General features: G+C 40.1%; 1 protein-coding gene across 1 annotated transcript in view; it reads right to left on the reverse strand.

Moving 5' to 3' along the window:
* Positions 1-17,898, reverse strand: part of LOC103371447 (protein Jade-2) — a 102,397-nt gene extending 84,499 nt beyond the window's left edge. The window contains exons 1-5 of the mRNA XM_008300777.1: positions 17,801-17,898; positions 15,644-15,798; positions 9,626-9,837; positions 4,847-5,014; positions 1,395-1,511 (exon numbers count right to left, since the gene is read on the reverse strand). Of these exons, the coding sequence (XP_008298999.1) occupies positions 1,395-1,511; positions 4,847-5,014; positions 9,626-9,837; positions 15,644-15,798; positions 17,801-17,898 (750 nt within the window). The remainder of the gene's footprint in view (positions 1-1,394; positions 1,512-4,846; positions 5,015-9,625; positions 9,838-15,643; positions 15,799-17,800) is intronic.
* Between the last annotated feature and the right edge of the window lie 365 nt (positions 17,899-18,263).

Consider the following 18,263-nt stretch of genomic DNA (forward strand, 5'->3'; position numbering starts at 1 on the left):
GCGACGGCATACATCGTAGCCGCTAAGCGAACAAGCGCGATCGCATACATCCGACATGCGTGTGTATGCAGAGCAGACATACGTACACACATGCAGCGTGGGGCATCAGAAACGCAGCTCACCTTAAGGGCACTTTTACGGCTAAATGTGCTCAGGCTAATGGCTTTAAAGTGAGTGAGTGTGAGCGAGTCAGCGGGGGATTTGTTTACGTACTCAGCAGCATGTTAAAAGGGGGGGCTGGTTGTAGACAGATGCAAACAGCCCAGCAAGAGACTAAGAAATGCAATGATCGGTGTTGTGGAGAGGCATTTTGCGATAGTGCATGCATGGAATTTTAAACTTTACAAAAACTCAACAGGTGTTTTGCTGTGCTGGTGTGTTTTTACAGGTGTATACTGTGTTGTGTGGGTGGACCTGTGTGTATTTCTGAATTCAAGGATCAGAGGGTTGGAGTTTTGTTGCTACTCCAAAATTTCACAGAAACTTTCAGCATTTTTTTTTTACACAACTTCCAGTTAAAGTACAACCCAAGAATAGTGAGAAAATGGAAAAAGAGAAAGAAGTAAAAGAATAGGAACGAAATAAAGACGATTCTAACTAGTGGACGGTAACTGTCAGAGAAAAATTCAACATCATAGCAAATGTGCTTTGCTAAACTTTTTCACAAATCCAGGAAAGCAGAGAAAAGAAGCTAAACATTGTGATGATTGTGTTTCTCCTCCACAGAAGAAAAGATATGAAGAACTTAGACTGCTAATTGGCAAAGTTAAAGTTCCTTTCTAGTCATTGATTGAACACCTAAAAACTCCCATCTGTGTATCAAAGTCAGATATTTAGAAGATTTTCTTCATGAAAATAACCTTCCTGACTCAAAATAGTTTGAATTTAACTCTACACTGTTGATGCTGCTAGATTGTTTGGATGCATGTAGTCCCTACATCTCTCTCCACTCAGCCCTCCTCACTAGAGGCAGCTCGACACCAGCTCACCTACGAAAACTACTCTATGTTGCACATGGTAAGTTCTAAAATTGGAGTAATTCAGCCACACATGTTCGAACTGATTCTGAAGAAGAATAATGACGCAGAAAGCTCAACTCTGTAAGTTGACAGGATTGATTCTTGAGGTTTGTTACATATAAAACCATGACGTTCAGTTTGGACTGTCATCAGCCTTCTGCAGCTTCAAGGTGAAAATGCTCAGCTACTACCTTGACTGCTTATTTTGCTCATGGTGTGTATTTTGGCAAATAAAAAACACCATATAAGCATGTCAGCAAGGTAAAAAAAAAAAATGTGATTTTGACTGGAGGAGGTTGGTTTAGGACATTATAAAAGAAGAATCTGAGGTTCAAAATAAGTGAGTGTACACTTTTAAGCTGTTCTGTAACGTACCTGAATGCAGGTTCCTGTGTGTTCTCGACACAGGCTGCAGGACAGAGCCCAGCGGCTGGCAGGGATGTGGGACACCTTGGTAATGGGCTCCATCTTCTCTGGACAGCCTATACTCACCTGCAGGGACACAGAACAGACCAGAATACACACATTTAATAGGAAGCACCATTTGTGAAAAGCAAACACAGTGTGGAGACTTCAACTTGATTTGTTTTACCACTGAAAAAAATCCAGTTATCTACCAACTAGTAGACTGAAAGAACTATAATTAAGCAAAAAGTCAAACATATTCTGGTTCTATCTTCTAAAATGTGAGGATACTGGTTTTCTCTTTGTGTTTGTATGGGTATTTTCAGTATTTTGCACACCAAACAATTGAAATACTACATTAAAATGAATAGTTGTTACACCTAATAGTATTATGTCACTTCATCCAGCTTTTTTTGCTTCACAGCACATCAAAATTTTGATTAAAATTTCCACTAAACATTCCAATAAATGTTAAGAAGCACCGTATTGTAACCTTTAAGAAAAACAGCTTCATTGTCTTTCAATTTCAAGGCCAAGATAGTAAATTTAAAATAAATAAAAAAGAACTTTCCTTGGACCCAGAGCGAGGGCACATGTGCTCCTTGGAAAAACGTTATTATAAAGCTCAGTGTGACTCACTCTCTCTAAGAGGTCCATTCAGAGCAGCTTTGGCCCCGGACCTCCCTTCACCAAACACAACCAAAAAGTCATTGACTTGTGCCAACCACCCATGCAGAACCAAATGAAGGGCACTCATCACCAAAGCGCCATTTCTTTCTTCCTTCCTTCCTCCACTCTGCCTGTTTCTTTTTCCAGAAAAACCGTTCCACCTCTTTCACATATCGCCTCATATTTGAGACGCGGGGCCTCTCGTCTTTGTCCTTCACGCCTGCATTAACAAGCTGACGGCTGATTTCCGCAGGTCGTGCTCCTCCCTCTCTTCATCCACTCGTCCTTCTATCTGATTTTCTTCCTCTCCTCTCATGTGCTCGTCGGCAGAACAAGCCTCTGCTCTTTCTGCTATTATTGACGTCTTTTGTACAACACACTCAATTGGAGTAGGGGTCAATTTTCACTCCATTGAGAATGTCAATAGAAAGTGCAATCCAGACAATGATGCCACAGCCGTCACTGTCAATGCCTGCTTCTTTTATACAGTTGATGTATGAGCCAATCGATGGCAAAAGGATTTCCAGTTTTTGAGTAGTGTAGTTAATTGATTGGATTGTTTGCAACCATGATTCCCACACATATACTAACCCCTCCACACACACATCCAGAGGTTTGCACTTACACAAACCCTCCATCTTCTCCTCTTGGTTTGTCAATACTTGAATACTGGTGTGTGTGTGTGTGTGAGCACGTGCAGGTCTTTAACATGCTCATTCACGGGTATTGTAGCCTCAATTACTTCACGTTTCAATGCCAGAAGATGAAAAAAAATTGACTAAATTTGAAATCACTTCAGTGGAAATGGGTGGAAATCACACTGTTAAATGGAAAGGCGTCTTAAAAGAAGGACTGCGCGTCTTTGAGAGTGTGTGTGGTGAAAAGCAGTTTGAAGGAAGACCTCTCTCTGGGGGCTGGAGGCAGAGGGCAAAAAGCAGCTCCACACACAGCACTACGGGGGGGTGGGGGGCTGTATCGTTTGAAGGCTGGCTGGTGCGTTCATACATGCAAACACACACCAGCCTTTTCCATTGCAATCATATTCTGCAAAAAAAAAAAATCTACAAGCTCTTGCAGCGACGTGTGCGGTAGCGGAGGTTAATATGTGTACAGGTCTGCTATTAACACCTCTTTAGCTCTTTGCAAGGACACATGCACAAACACACATTGAGCACAGACATGCAAATTATCTTTTTCTTTTTTCTTTCCCCCTCCCTCCTCCACGGTAGGAAGAGAAAACAAAAGCAAACGGAGCAACGAAAACAATTAGCCCAATCAAGGGTGACAGAAGGCAATTAGAAGTAAAAGGTTTGAGGTGCCAAAAGCCACTCTATTATTGAGAAATGTGCTGCTGGAGTGTGTTGCTGAATAGGCTGAAGACACATGACTGACTGTCTTAGCGTTTTAAAGGTGTGCGAGGCGTGAAGCCAGTCCCCGAACCTCCGAAATGAGCGGCTCCATTTGGAGCTTTCAGGTGATAGATGCCTCCAAAAAGATATTATCAAGACAAATCAAAGGCAAAATGAGCGGCTGCTCGACTGCACACTTGACAAACAGGTTCCTCGTGAATCATTTTGCATTATCTGCAGGCTTTACAGAGTGAGGTCTTGACTGAAGGAGCTACATTAAGTATTTTAAGCATTTATTATAAACAAGAAAGCCTGGAGGAAACAAGTGACAGGTGCAAATGGCTCTTAAACTCACAGCAACATAAAAGATTTATGTGTTGTTTCTGTTTTTTCCAGATGCATGTATGTAATATATACGCTGAAAGAGTCATGTGTCGCTGTAATCCTCCGTCCTCTCCATCCTGACTGTAATCAAATATCTGGCTTCAAAATGCAAAATCCAACCTACTGAAGCTACACTGTAAAAAATGAACACTCACCAACAGTTTCTATCTGTCATATTCCAACAGTTTACAGTTATTTAAAGATTTTCCCTGTTTTGTTAAATTACAGATAAATAAAGACACAGGAAAAAATATTCATTTACACAATGGGCATAAAAAATAAGCAAAACCTATAAATAATGTTCACAACAAAAATCTAACTTTTTATAAATGGTAATTTGTTCTTTTACAAAATGTTGGACTATGAAAATACACTATTTTTACTGTATTTAAATCAGCAAAAAATGTCCTTATTTGACAGATATTCACTGCTGTTTGAAAAACTGTTAATTAAGAGTTTGAAAGAAGGTAAAAAATAAAATAAAATAAAGTTATATTGGTGTTATAAAATGTCCCTTGTTTTACCCATAAGAGTTAGGGAAAATCACAGACAAAAAATATAATTTACATGTTGACAAAAACAAAATCAGGCCTAAACTAAAATATTGTACACATCAAAATATGTATTTTAGTAGAAATTTGTTCAACTAGAGTTTGTGACTGTAAAATTACACAGTTTTGCTGTATTTCAAACAGTTAAAAATATTATTTCATAGACAACTACCATTATTTTTGAACAGTATTAAACCTATTTTTTATGTTTTGGGAGTTTTCTCTTTACAGATTTTTTCTTTTTCCCCCTGTGCACTGTGTGCCTATCGGCATCCAGTACAAATTACAGGAAACTGTAACTCTGAGCGCACATGCAGTAGAAACAGTTTACAGCCAAATAAATCCTGGACTTTATCAGAAAAGGATTAACTTGCTGACTGCAGTTTCCATATTACAGAAACAATCCACATCAGACGGTAAATGAACCTCTTCACCACCTAAACCCTCCGTGTCCTTCCTTTGGTCTCACCTCAGGGATCCATAAGGCACAGCTGACGTGGACCCACTTGGTTCCACTGCGGGTGGGCTTCAGGGCTCCCCCTCTCTTGGGGCAGAGCAGACACTTTGGCTGGACCCCCAGAGCACAGGTCCGACACAGCCAGTTCCCCTGCGGTACCTTCAGGATGCCGTAACACGCCTGCGACCGGAATGAAATATGGGAGGAAAGATATTAGAGGTGATTAGAGTCACACACAGAGAGAAGCTTCACAAAACCCTAACCCCAATCACTTTAAAGAAAATGTTTAAGATGTTGGTAAAGCTTATTTCTATTGGTAACAAAATCCACTTGTTGTGGTTTTAACATTAGTATCAAAGATGGTAGGCAAATATAGATACCTTCTAACAGAGCAGAGCTAGTCGTTTTTATGCTAAGCTAACCAGCTGCTAGCTTTTACTCCACTACAAAATTTGCCCAATTATTCATCCATCATCTACACACCACTTAATCCTCACTAGGGTCATGGGGGGCTGGAGGGCTGGAGCTTATCCCAGCTGACTTAGGGTGAAGTCAGGGGACACCCTGGACAGGTCACCAGTCTATCACAGGGCTACACTTAGAGACAGACAACCAAGCACACTCACATTCACACCTACAGACAATTTAGAATCACCAATTAACCTCAACATGTTTTTGGACCGTGTGGGAGGAAGCCGGAGAACCCAGAGAGAACCCACGCTACACAGGGAGAACATGCAAACTCCACGCAGAAAGATCCCGGGTGTCCTCACCAGGAAGCGACCAACAACCTTCTTGCTGCGAGGCAACAGTGCTAACCACCGAGCCACCTTGCAGCCCATTTGCCCAATTATAAATAATAGTTTCCAACCCTCCTGCAGTCAGTGTATATTCACAGGAACTGGACTTTTACCTTAAACACACAATCTATTCCATTCAGTATTTACTCCAGCCACCTGTACTATTTTTCCTTATCTTTAAATTGTTAATATATGTTATTGTAACATGATAATTTATAGTCAGCATCAGCACTTACAAGCCAAGCCATCAGAAAATGTATTAAAAACACTATTCACGCACAAGGGTTACATTTATTTACTTGCTTTGCAACTTCTGAAAAAGGTCAGATTTGCCCTGGTTGCATCTAATGCTGAGTGTTTGTCAAGGAGAGCATCATCCACTCCTGTTAAAGTGGGATGAAGTTTACAGTTGTGTTTTACATGTAAGTTGAAGTAGTTTTCTTATTTTGCCGAGTGAATTTGAAAAGCACTGTCTGCGTCTAACAGTGGCCCATCGTGATAAGAGTAGTATTATATATAGAGTAGTATTATTATAGAGACTTGACGTTCTCTGCAATTAAGTGAAAAAAATATGTGTATATATTAGCATTTAGCCAAAAAAAAGGGAGAAAATATGTAGAAAACCTGTATCCTACACCTCTACAGCACACAGTTAAATGTGAATTTGGTTATTTATTGGTCATCACAAGCAAATTAGTGGCCAAATCTCAGATTTATTTTGGAGGCCAGAATGACTCTACAAGCACAGAAACTGTCCCTGCTGGCTACTGCTGGTATTGAGCTGCCTGGAATGTTGGAAGCATATTTAAAAACTATTGTATGCTATTAGGTTTCCAGCAATGTAAATTCACTTTCTGCCAAATTTATGCTCAACCACTGGCATAAAAAGGTGAATAAATAACATTCACAATTTTATATTCTCTATGGAAATGTGCAACAGCTTACACCTGTTTTGTTTCTCATGTTTTGTTTTTTTTTTAAAAACTTCTTGCATAAAGTAGGAAGAGAGGAGTCAGACTGGAGGAGAGAAGAACAATGATTTATAACAGGCTGGATTTGAATCCAGGCATAATTTCTACCAGCTCCACCGCAAGGCCACCCCATCGTCTTGTTTTTTTTTTGTTTTTTTTTTAACCAGAATCCCATTACCCTTCATCTCTGGAAGCTGCATACATTCACTGGTTGCTGCACTTCTAAAACAAAAACTTAAATTACAATCTGCTCCCTATCTCTTCTGTCATATAGAGTCAGTGAATCTCCAAAATCTGGCGTGACACGTGACAAAAGCAGCCCTCCTTGTTCCCTTTTGCCTCATCTCAGTGCTCCTTGGAGGCTATTCTCACCGCTGCTCCAATAACACTCATAGAAAAACACTCTTAAACAATCCTCCTTTCATATTATTGTTCACCCAAAACTTTTGTCTCAGCTCACTGCAAGGAAGCAACACATTTCTGAAATGCCACTTGGTGTTGTTTTAAAAGCACAGCAGGTTATTGTATCATCGGAGCTCCACCCAATTCCCCTTCCGCTAACACACAGGGGTTCCGTGGAAGTTTTTCATGCCAGCATAATAGCATGCCTTCTTATATCTGATAAGATCCGGTCCCTGGGGTCAGAAACAGAGAATGATTTTATTGTCCGACATGATTTACTCCTTAACTGCCTGATGGGGCGTCTTACTGTGGCGAGGGAGTCATTCTCAAGTCTCCTCTTTCTGCCATCATTGCTTCCTCCTCTGCATCACTACGATCAAATCACATTTCCGATGAGTCCAGTCAAACTATCACTCCTTTAGACGAGGCCCAAATGAAATTTTGATCCCACCGAAAGCTCCGAGCGTGAAGGGGGAAGGATGAATCACATATTAAACGTCTGAAAAGCTGGAACACATAATCAGCTCTAAGAACATAAAACGACAGAAAGGTGGGAAAAAAAACCCAAACTTGACGCCGACACGCTTGTGTCAGAGTGACAGGAGTGCAGGAGGAAACGAAAAAGAGACATCAAACACTCTGTCTTCATTAAAAGCAATTAAAGCAGTTTATTGATCAAAGGAATTTATTGATCAAACAAAACACCTCAGTGAGCAGGGCCTGTGTTTCACCTGCTGAAGGTGAGGGGGGCCACCGTACTCAAGAAGGAACAGCCAGTGCTGGATGTACTCACACTTTAATCCAATAATATTACTTAATACCTCAGGGAGCAGCCATTTCTTTCACTATTTGTTGCATGTTGTTTCCATGACACCTCAGTGTTTGGCACCTACCTGTTCAAAAACTGGAGGAAACACTGAAGAAACCCAGCGAGCTCTGGACTGCTTTTAGTACTACGGCGTAATGTTTTGATGAACCGATCCCAAAATTGTTTGTACCTTGTGTACTATGAACATGTGCATGCAAAGGAGAGGTGATGTAATACACATTTCTGCCAACTTTAGAGACCAATAAAGGTGCAGCAGCAGCAGAAGAGTGTAGATTTCAGACAGGCTTTAGTGAGAAACTTTGTAATCCACACTGCATGTGTTTACAGTGAATAACAAAAAGAATGTACCTCTGTCTGAACAAGAAACAGAGCTGATGACTCTGATTTCTTCCAGTTTGATTTCATGAGCAGAAGAAATAAAAACACCCCTAAAACAATTCTTGATTGGTAACTTAGGCACGACTTTAGACCACCGACATGATTTTTCTTCAGGTGTTGCAGGCACTGAGGAGGATTGTTTTTTTAAAGATGAATGATAAGTGTGGCAGCCAATTGCAGTTCCTCGAATGACCACTTGAGGCTGCCTCCAAGGTGAGTCAATCCCCATAGAGCCCCATATTAAAATGTCCAACCGTCCAGTAACTATAAAGATGTTTACAGCCTGATAAAAAAGACTGTTTTGGTCTCTATGTGTAATTTCCCTGTTACTGACAACTGTACAGGGGGCAAATATTTATACAAATCACCAGTTCAAATTATAATAAGGCTTAAAGTGATGCATAATTAAGGGTATGGCTATTTTGAGTGACAGGTAGATTCCATCACAGGACAGTCCAAGACATAGAGACGCTTGTATGTCCCACATCAGCCCCTCTTAAACTCCACCTTGTTGCTCATTTTGGATTAACCAGGAGTTTGGAGGAGTCTATCATACATATGTATTGGCGTGCATGTTTTTACTTTTTGCAGAACATAAGAGAAGAAGATGCGTGTGGACATTTAGAAATGAATTCCTGATATAGTTAATCCACCAGAGCAGCCCCAACTTGCCCCAATGTTTACAATATTTTAAGTGCTGTCTGCAGCACATGCAGCAGAGTACGCATTACAGCTGAGCAGATAGTGGTGCAGAATCGACCAGTGTCTTCACAGCAAGTTGCTAACTAGCTAACTCAATTTTCAATATAACTTAAATAAATGTGTAGAGAATATCGGCCAATATAATGATATCACAGCTTTTTACTCCCTAATCCCTACTGGTATTGACATCGTCCTTAGCAGCCCAACATCAGTCAGGCTCTAGTTTGTTTTCGAATTGATAATGAAATTTTAGATGACAGACCTAAAAATGTGATTTGCTCCATAGTGGGGGGATGATTTCCATTACGTGTGATAACAGCGAGCAAGAAGCAGCAGTCTGATGACAGTGAAGATGTGTTAGTGCCGAAGGGGTTAACACAATAATTAACATTGTGTCACTGTGTAACAAACACAGCAGAGCCCCTCTAGCTTCAGGCTGTCACAGGCACTATTTGTGAAACTGCTGCTGTATGTAAACTTTCATGCTGTTGATATTATTCAGTCATCCCTTTGAAGATGGCAGCTACACCTCGCCTTTGAATGACCTTGATATTGTAATTTGCATTCATGTTTTTAGCATTTTTTCCCCCAAAAGCGATTTTCCTATTCTGCAAAAGCATACATAAAAAGCCCAAAGGATGACTGATGCATATAATTCCACAAGAAGACAGGAAGGAGAGATAAACAAATGAATTCCATAATTCCTGACCTGATGAACGCAGACATTGCACTTGTCACAGAAGACCATTTCGTTGCCGTCCTCTCCCTCCGGTGAGCGGCAGACATCACACACCACATCCTCGTCGTACTCGATGCCCAGGCCTTCCTCCGTCTCAATGGCCTGCTGCATCTTCTCCTCGCAAACACTCTCCAGCTCGACCAGAACACACTCCATCGTCAGCTCATCCAGCTCCGGTAAGGCTGGTGGTGAGAAAACAGAAAGCAGGGGGAGGACTCAGATGAAGGTTGATCATAGCTACATATTACACTATTAGGCAGTTGTCTATCAGTGACTAGACACCTATGTTTTGTACAAATTTCATAATGTGAAATTGTTTTGATTTTGCACAGATTTTTTAAATAAATTTTTTAAACTCTATGAACCCCAAAACCTGTCAGTGGGTTTAAAAGGTCTGATATCTATAAATAATATTGCCACAATTACACTATTTATCAGAGCCAGAATCTGTAAAAACAGAGAGAATCATTGGATTTTCAGTTTTCTGTCTGTCCTTGAACTTATCATGTGTGTCCCTCCATTTAGTTGGTAAAATAAAACCAAACGCACCCTTAAAATCCTGATATTTAAACAAGAAATTTGCCAAAAATATACTGTTTACACAAAGCAAATGCTGTAAAAAAAACAAAAAATTGTTCTCCTCTATGCAACTGCTAGCTCATTAGTGACCCAGCTGCAACCAACAGTTTCCTAAAGAAAATTCAGGGATTTTTGCATCTGAATTGGGCTGAACTGCAGGCTGTCTATGCACAGCAGATAGTCGACAAGTGGAGACAAATTTAAAATCTCGATGTTAAAATATCTGTAATATGTAGAGCCACCATTTTTTTCAGTGTTGATAACGCCTGCGGGAGCTTGAAAAAGTGCTGTACAGGCTGATTCCTGTTGTTTTCAATTTTTAAAAATAAATATTTAAAGAAATTAAACTTGCATTTTCCCCTCTTTTTTATCATGTAGGGCATTAGAACTTTGCTATTCTGCATATTAGACATCTTCTACTTCCTACGTTCTCTCTACTACTAGTCATGGCTGTGTGTGAGCGCAGGATTTTATATTTCAGTGAAAAATGAACCCACACTGAGCAGAAATGTGACACGAGCAAAAAGATCGTCTGATTGCTCAAAAAATGTAAAGTCAAGAAAGCAGGGGTTGAGAGATGACCGCTGGGAGGACGAATAAATATGAGAGAAAATACTAAGCCTGTACAAAGCAATTACAACAAAGAGTTGAGTTACAGGGTCAACACTCGCAGGTTTCTTTTAAGTCTTGCTAGCGACAAGGATAACAGTAATGTGAAACTGTTCGTATGAAACCCAAAAGGAGTGAGCCAATTTACTAATTTCAAGTTATTTTTGGCCAAAACACTTTGTCTCACACTTTAATTGGAAATGCACACAGCTTTCTTTTGAATGTTTATCTCACAAGGTCACTTTGTGTTTTCGTTGGGATGGCTTCAGGCGAAACATGCTGAAAAAGAGCTGTGGGAGTACGTGGAGCTGCAGCTGACTCTTTGCAAACCAGAAGAAAAAGACAAACGCTACATGTGCTCTGCGAACCCATTTGCAGTCGAACCGAAAAATGACAGAATCTGCCATTAAGCCGTTGTTGTGCACAGCTCGGTGCTCACTGTGCCAATGTGTGTCGACATTAGCATTAGTATTCCTGCCCCATTTGCATCTCAAAGTAATGCCTTGCTCTAAGGCTGGTTAATAGTTGATGAAAACTGATTTAACTGGCAAATGCAAGCTTTCGTCCTCATAAAAAATAAAGGAACTGAGACACCAGGAAAGCAAACACTGGTTTCCAGGACGGTGGCAAACAGATGTGGAATATTATTATCTCATTACCTGCAATGAGATTACAGTGATTAACAAAATGGGTAACAGTAAAGCATTAAAGCCGGAATTAAAAAAAAAGAAAAAAAAAAGACTGTTTTGTTTTTCTGAACTGGAGATGATTATTTGAATAACTGTTCAGAACATTTTAGATGATGCAAATTCACGACTGTAATATGCAACAGATCCTGGATGCTGACTGTAAATGAAGAACATGCACACACAAATCTAATTACAGTCTGTAGAGTCCAATAAATCATTTGGTCGGGCACAATATCTGCATCTTGATTTTAAAGTTACACGAAACATTTAGAGTAAGTTGATCGCTTTTAGAATCAGCATTTCAAAGGGCCCCTTTCCACACAAAAAAAAGAAATACAGTTAATTAATTTACATTTCTCGTCAGACTCCTCGATGCAGCAATAAAAAAAAAAAACGTATGCGGTCACGAAGTCTGCACTTGATTATTTATTGATTTATTTCAAGAATCTAGCTCTCAGTTTGGGGGGTTTTCTTTTTACTGTAAGTGGAGCAGCACATCCTGTGTCTCTATTACGTATGTCATTCAATCTCTTCCCACCCAAAAACAAATAAATAAAAAACTTTACTGACTGTTTCTTGAACCTCTCACTGCCAGCAGAGTTAAAGCGTAACCCGAGCTGCAGTTTCACACGCTTTACTTCTGCAGCGCTTCAGCAGAGTAACTTTAATATAAAGACAACATCTGCTGCTGGAGTTGAAAGCGGGGCAACTTTTAAAATCACACATTAGTCTTGAATTTGGCCCTGAGCGCAAATGGTGACATGAATTAAGAAGTTAAAAAGAAGAAGCGGTGCGACTGTGGATTTGGAAGCTGCTCTTGTAGCGGCTGAGAAAAGGTGAAGCAGAGTTAGATATTAACTCGCTGTGACATTTACATCATGGACTGAACACGCACCGAGGAGAAGGAGGCAACGTCAGTATTCACACGTACAGTGAGAGTGTACTTTACTGTATATCTGTCTTCTCTGTGAGTGTTTGCTTGTGACAGCTGTGTGCACATGGAGATATTCATTTATCATTTTGTGTGCACAGAATGTGTGTGTCATTCAAAACACACAAAACACATACACTACCTTCTTCTCTTCAGGCTTCAGTAGGCTGTATCGCTTTTCATCTTCATAACATTCATGGTTTTTTTTGCGCCTTTACAATTGTCAAATCTATAGAAGGCATTATAATAACACCAACTAGAGTCGCTACAATTGGTCGGTTTAATTAAAGACGTTGAAAAACCAACATTTTTAACAGATTTTTAAAAACAAAGTCCTTTCAATATAACATGTTTTTTTGAATGTCACTACATAATTGATGGTTCCAGACATCAGTCAGCTACAGTCAATGCTATAGTTGTAGACAATAGTGGCAGCAGCAAAGTTCAACTGAGTTCAGTCTGAAAGTTTCTAAAGAATCAGGGTTTTGAAAGTCTGATAGCACTTCAAGTTATCACAGAGCAAAAAGATGGCTTGTTAAAAAGGTGCAGAATTTGGATGGCAAACCACAGCTGTTTACTTCTCTCCTGCTCTCTGTGCTCACACAAACTGTATTTTCATACAGCTGCATGTCCAATAAAGCTTCTCTCATTTACATACTTTTCCATTTCTCTTGTTAGACAACAGATCAAATACATTAACAACTAACTAACTAATAACATTACAACTACATGTTAACCAAGCTGCTACTTTGCATCACTAAAATCCTGATTTTATAACGGCGACGTCATCTGACAAACTCACCATACATAAGTCAGAGACGATGGTTGTGCTGTGAATTTGGCATTATTTACAATTACACAATAAAGAGAGAAGGAGTTTCTGCAGCTGCTCCTTGCTTGTAAAATATCCACGATGTCCATGCTGTGCTTTGTTTATGATGCTATGTTAAGGGGTTTGATGAAAACTGAAATTTCTTCTAGAGTTGCACCGCTGACTTAAATAATAAGCACTGTTTTCTTTTTATTTTTTTAATTGTTTACTTCCTGTTCCCAGTTTAACCCCAGTACAGTTTTGCTCTTTAACATATAAACTTCGGCTTACACTTCATGCTGTGCAGCAACATACAATGACGTACAGTTTGTCGAAGTAAAATGAATGCAAAAGAAGTGGTGACTGTGCATTTTCTTTTGAGGAAGGTGGATCATTTAGGTTGATTAACTAATCAGCGAAAGAACTGATAGTGGCAGCGCTTCCTTAGCTATTTTCTCTATGAAGGCAGACTGCATGATGTTCAGTGTTTGGGGCTGCTGTAGTGGCCTCTATTTCTGCAAGAAAACAAGTTCTCTCTTTGCTGAAAATTGCAAAAATCAAACTAACCTCCTCTTTAAAACCCAAATGAAGAAGTGTTTAAATAACTGCAGCATGTCCAGCATCAACACTCATATATATCTATAAACAATGCAGAGGACTGAGATAGAAAATGCTGAATCATCCCATCAGGTGTCCGAAGCTTCACCCAGCAGAACCAATCAGCCGTCTGTTTGTTTGGTGTAGCGCTGAAGGTTATGAGAAACAACCCGCTTCTGCTCCAGGAAGAGTTTCTGTGTGTGTGTGTGTGTGTGTGTGTGTGTGTGTGTGTTTGATTTAAGGAGAATGTGTACCAGAAATAAGGCCTGAAACCCCAGAGGGGATTTATAAACACAATTACTGTGCTTTATCTAAAAGGAGCCGATCAGATATCGAATAAAATGGTGGAGATGAGCGAGATGCTCGGGGTCAGCAGTCGTCACCATGGAGAAATGGAGGATGTAGCAAAGCAGAGAAGAGAGAGAGTGATAAAAAAAAAAAAAACTGAGGTGGAAGAAGAACATGAAAACGACAGAGGAAGGAGGTAATGAGAGTGGAAGAAAAAAAAACAAGACTGACTTATTTGAAAAAATATGCAGGTTTCTAAAGGCCATTCACTTAATTGAAATATGTCTTACAGTGAATTTTTGAAGTAAAACCTGTGATAAAATACTAGAAAAGCTATCTGTGCTTGATTAAATGCATCTAATAAAGGTTGTGTGACTGTAAATGGGCAGTAAAGGAAATGAAGAAACCAGACAGACCTGTAAAAGAAAACCAGAAGACGTCTTTTTGAACAGAGCACAGTCTTTGTCTCAAAAACACTAGTTGCCAGTCTTATTCCTGTGGGAAGGCACTGATATGAGCTGATTGTAATAATAAAGCATGACAGGTTATTGAATGTTCTTAAATACTAAAGTCCTTAAATAAAAATCAAACCACTGCTGTCCCTCTCGATGCAGCTTGTTCTGTCTGCGTCCAAATCTTTAATCATGAAAGGTGTTTTTGCCGAGATAGAAAGGGAAACTCTTTCAACCATTCATGTTTCTGTCACTATCAGTTATGCTTTAACCCATTTAAAAAGTGCTTAAACAGCAAGAAATGTGAATAACTGATTAATTTTCAGTCATTCAAGCCTTACAGAGATGCAATGTGTTGAAAGGAAAAAACGTAACACTAAAATGTTTATAGTATGTACAACTTTGTAGTGTTTTTTGTTGTTGTTATAGTAAACAAACAACAAGTTCTCTTTACTTCTAGCCATTTTTGTGCTGTTTCCATAGAGGTGCAGGACTTTACATTGCAGTGAAAAATGAGCCCACAGTGAGTAAAAATGTGCAAATAAACGCCCAGAAACTGCTTGGGGTCAGATGGTTAATCGACTAGACTGGGGAATAAGAAAGTGAAAGCTGCACTCTCTCAGTGTTCTAAAATATAATCAATCATTCATAAGTGCAACGAATGACTACAAGTGAAAGTAAGAATGATAACTTCATACAGATCAATAAAGCAACCCAGCAAAAGAGTACGGCGGGATGGTGAGAAAGCGAGAAAGCAGCAGCAGAAGAAAAAAAAAGCTAGCTGGGTAAGAAGGTGGTAAGATGAGACGGATCATAAAGAGGGAATGTTATGATTTATGGCATTGTAACTCTGTTATGCTACACATTTTTGCGTTCACTCTCCTTCTTCATGGTTGCACTGTTTCCATAGAGGTGCAGGACTTTATATTGCAGAGAAAAATGAGCCCACAGTGAGCAAAAATATGACAGGAGCGTCAAACATCACTGTCTTCTGGCTGATAGTAATGATGCACAGGGTAATGCAGCACTCACCCATTTGTCTGAACTCCTGGTTGACCAGCTGCAGCCAGGCGACATCCAGGTCGTCCAGGTCGTAGCAGCTGTAGAGTTGAGTGGGAGGAGGCCGAGCATCACCCTCCCCGTCCTGGCCGCTGCCGCACAGACCGCCCGTCAACTCTGGCAGCAACCTGGAACAGAAGCACATGCGGGGAGTTTGTCATGTGGTCTGGAAGCTTGTTATTGTTGGGTTAAATAAAACTATTTCTGGGACTTGTTAATGTGCAATAATGCCAGCGAGTTAAGCAACAGAGCGCTGCGGTTGCTGACACCTGTGGAGGCGGTTATGTGTCAGCGCAGCGTCGACACCTGTCCCAATACGAGCCAACCTCAGCTACGGTACTGCTTTAATGCTGCATTTATGACTTTTATGGCTGCATGAGATGTTAAATTGAATGGATTATAACTGAAGATGCACGTCAAGCAATTTCCTTTTAAAAAAGAACAAAATCGTAGTTTATACAATTTTTACTAATTAATAAAAAATAGCCACATATTATGCACAGTTGGTCATCAAGCAACGGAGACAAAGAGACTTTATCTTACTTCACCTTGACTGATTTTTAAAAGTTTGTGTGCTTCCCCAAAACATTTCCTGGTCAATGGACTCAAGCATAAAACAAGAGATACTATAGGAGACATTAACAAGGACAACTAAGGGGGCACAAGGTGTAAAATGATCTTAATCATTCTGTATGTTCATTTTAGTGAATTAGAAAAAAAAAGATGTTTACTTCCTCTTCCTCAGTATATACAACAGCATAGAGACCTTGACTATTTTCCATCTTAAGAGCTCGACAACATAACTTAATATTAACTAAATCAGGAGTCATATTGAGCATTTTTCAGCCACAAACAGCATTTTGATTAGAGGTTATGATAATTTGAGCGCATACTGTAAATAAAATGAAATTATAGAATTTCTCAGAGGGAATTTAGTGGAAGAACATGACAACATGAACGGAGAACTGGGATGTGATGCACATCAGGGCTGCAACAAATGACTTTTTTTCCACAGTTGATTCATCCGTCAATTATTTTCTCAATTAATTATTTGGTCTGCAAAGCTAAATGTGACATCCTAAAATACCTTGTTTTGTCCACTACTAAAATATACTCAGTTTACTGTCACAGAGGAGGAAAGAAAGACATTTAAGAAGCATTTTTTCAAATCGATTATCAAAAATGAATTCAACAGCTGACAACTAATCAGTTAGCCGTTGCAGCTCTAATGCTCATTGCTTTGTTATGACCTAAACTCAACCCCTGTTGGACTGTTTGATATGAAACCACTGTCACATGTTAAACTCTGGTTGTCACACAGAATTAGACTGATTAATTACCACAATTAATATCCGATTTTCACATCTGCTCCCCATACACATCTCCGTCTTTCTTTCAGTGTTTACAGTCACTTTGAAGTCCTTAATGATTACCAGTCTGAGCGACGCTATCCCCCAAAGCTGCATGTACGTACAAATCTATGGGGACATTCTTTTTTTAAAAACAGCAAGTGCTGCGTGACACACTGCACTCCTTATGACAACAGGAATTACTGGGAAGTCCTTCTCATGTCTGGGGGTTCTCCCTTACAGACAGGTCCTGACCTCATTGTCCAGAAAGACTGGAGTAGAGTTTGACGGATGACGGAGGAGAAAAAAAACGAAACAATGACAAATCAAGTGGTTGTAGGCAGCAATGACAGGAAGCTCCTCCAGGCAGTGTCTAATCTCTGGAGCCTCGGGCCCCCGAATGTCTCTCTGTCAACAACATCAGGAAATGGGGTCAGGAACTCTGCTCAACCCACTGGGAACCAATAAAGAGCCAAACACACACACACACACAGGCCCACATAACACATCTGGACACTGTAGGAGCTAACAGACACACAGAAAATACACTAAATAAGACAGGGCATCACGCAGGGAGACACACCACCAGACTAATCAGAGAAAAGACAAAACACTGCACTTAGCTTCTCTGTGTTTTGCACAGCAACACAAACCCCTGCTACTACACGTTCGCCTGGTAGGACCTTTGTGTTAAAAAGCCAAACTGATCACAGCAGCAAACAGCAGCCCTCAGATCTCCGCTCAGCCCCCGTCTTCAGCGGCTCATCATGGCACCGCTTACTTATTATCATCATCCTCCGTCACTGCCGTCACCCTCACATCAAGCATCCTCATCCTTATCATTATCCTCCCCATTATCACCACCGCGGCTGCCGTCATCATCGCAAAAGCAGCTGCCACAGTTTGATTCGGCGGCTTCACTGAGCAGCGTGTTGCCGGCGCAGTTACACACGAAATGGAAAATATCATAAATGATCAATTAAAGACCTCGTAATAAAACAGGCGATGAATTATAGATAACACATCAGCTTGCATAATTTTGCCACAATTGTAGGAGGAATAAAAGAATAGAACAGAATACAATAGGAATACTTAACTGATCCCCGAGAGGACAATTCTCTTGTTATAGTAGCGAGCACAAAGAGAGAAGTGACCACCACCACCACAAATGTGAATAAATAAGCAGAAATAAAGCAAAAGCAAGAAATAAGAAAACATATAAAAGTACAAAATGCAGAATAAAG

Source organism: Stegastes partitus, unplaced genomic scaffold (genome assembly GCF_000690725.1).
Source record: "Stegastes partitus isolate 25-593 unplaced genomic scaffold, Stegastes_partitus-1.0.2 Scaffold1588, whole genome shotgun sequence".
NCBI classification, from domain to species: domain Eukaryota; kingdom Metazoa; phylum Chordata; class Actinopteri; family Pomacentridae; genus Stegastes; species Stegastes partitus.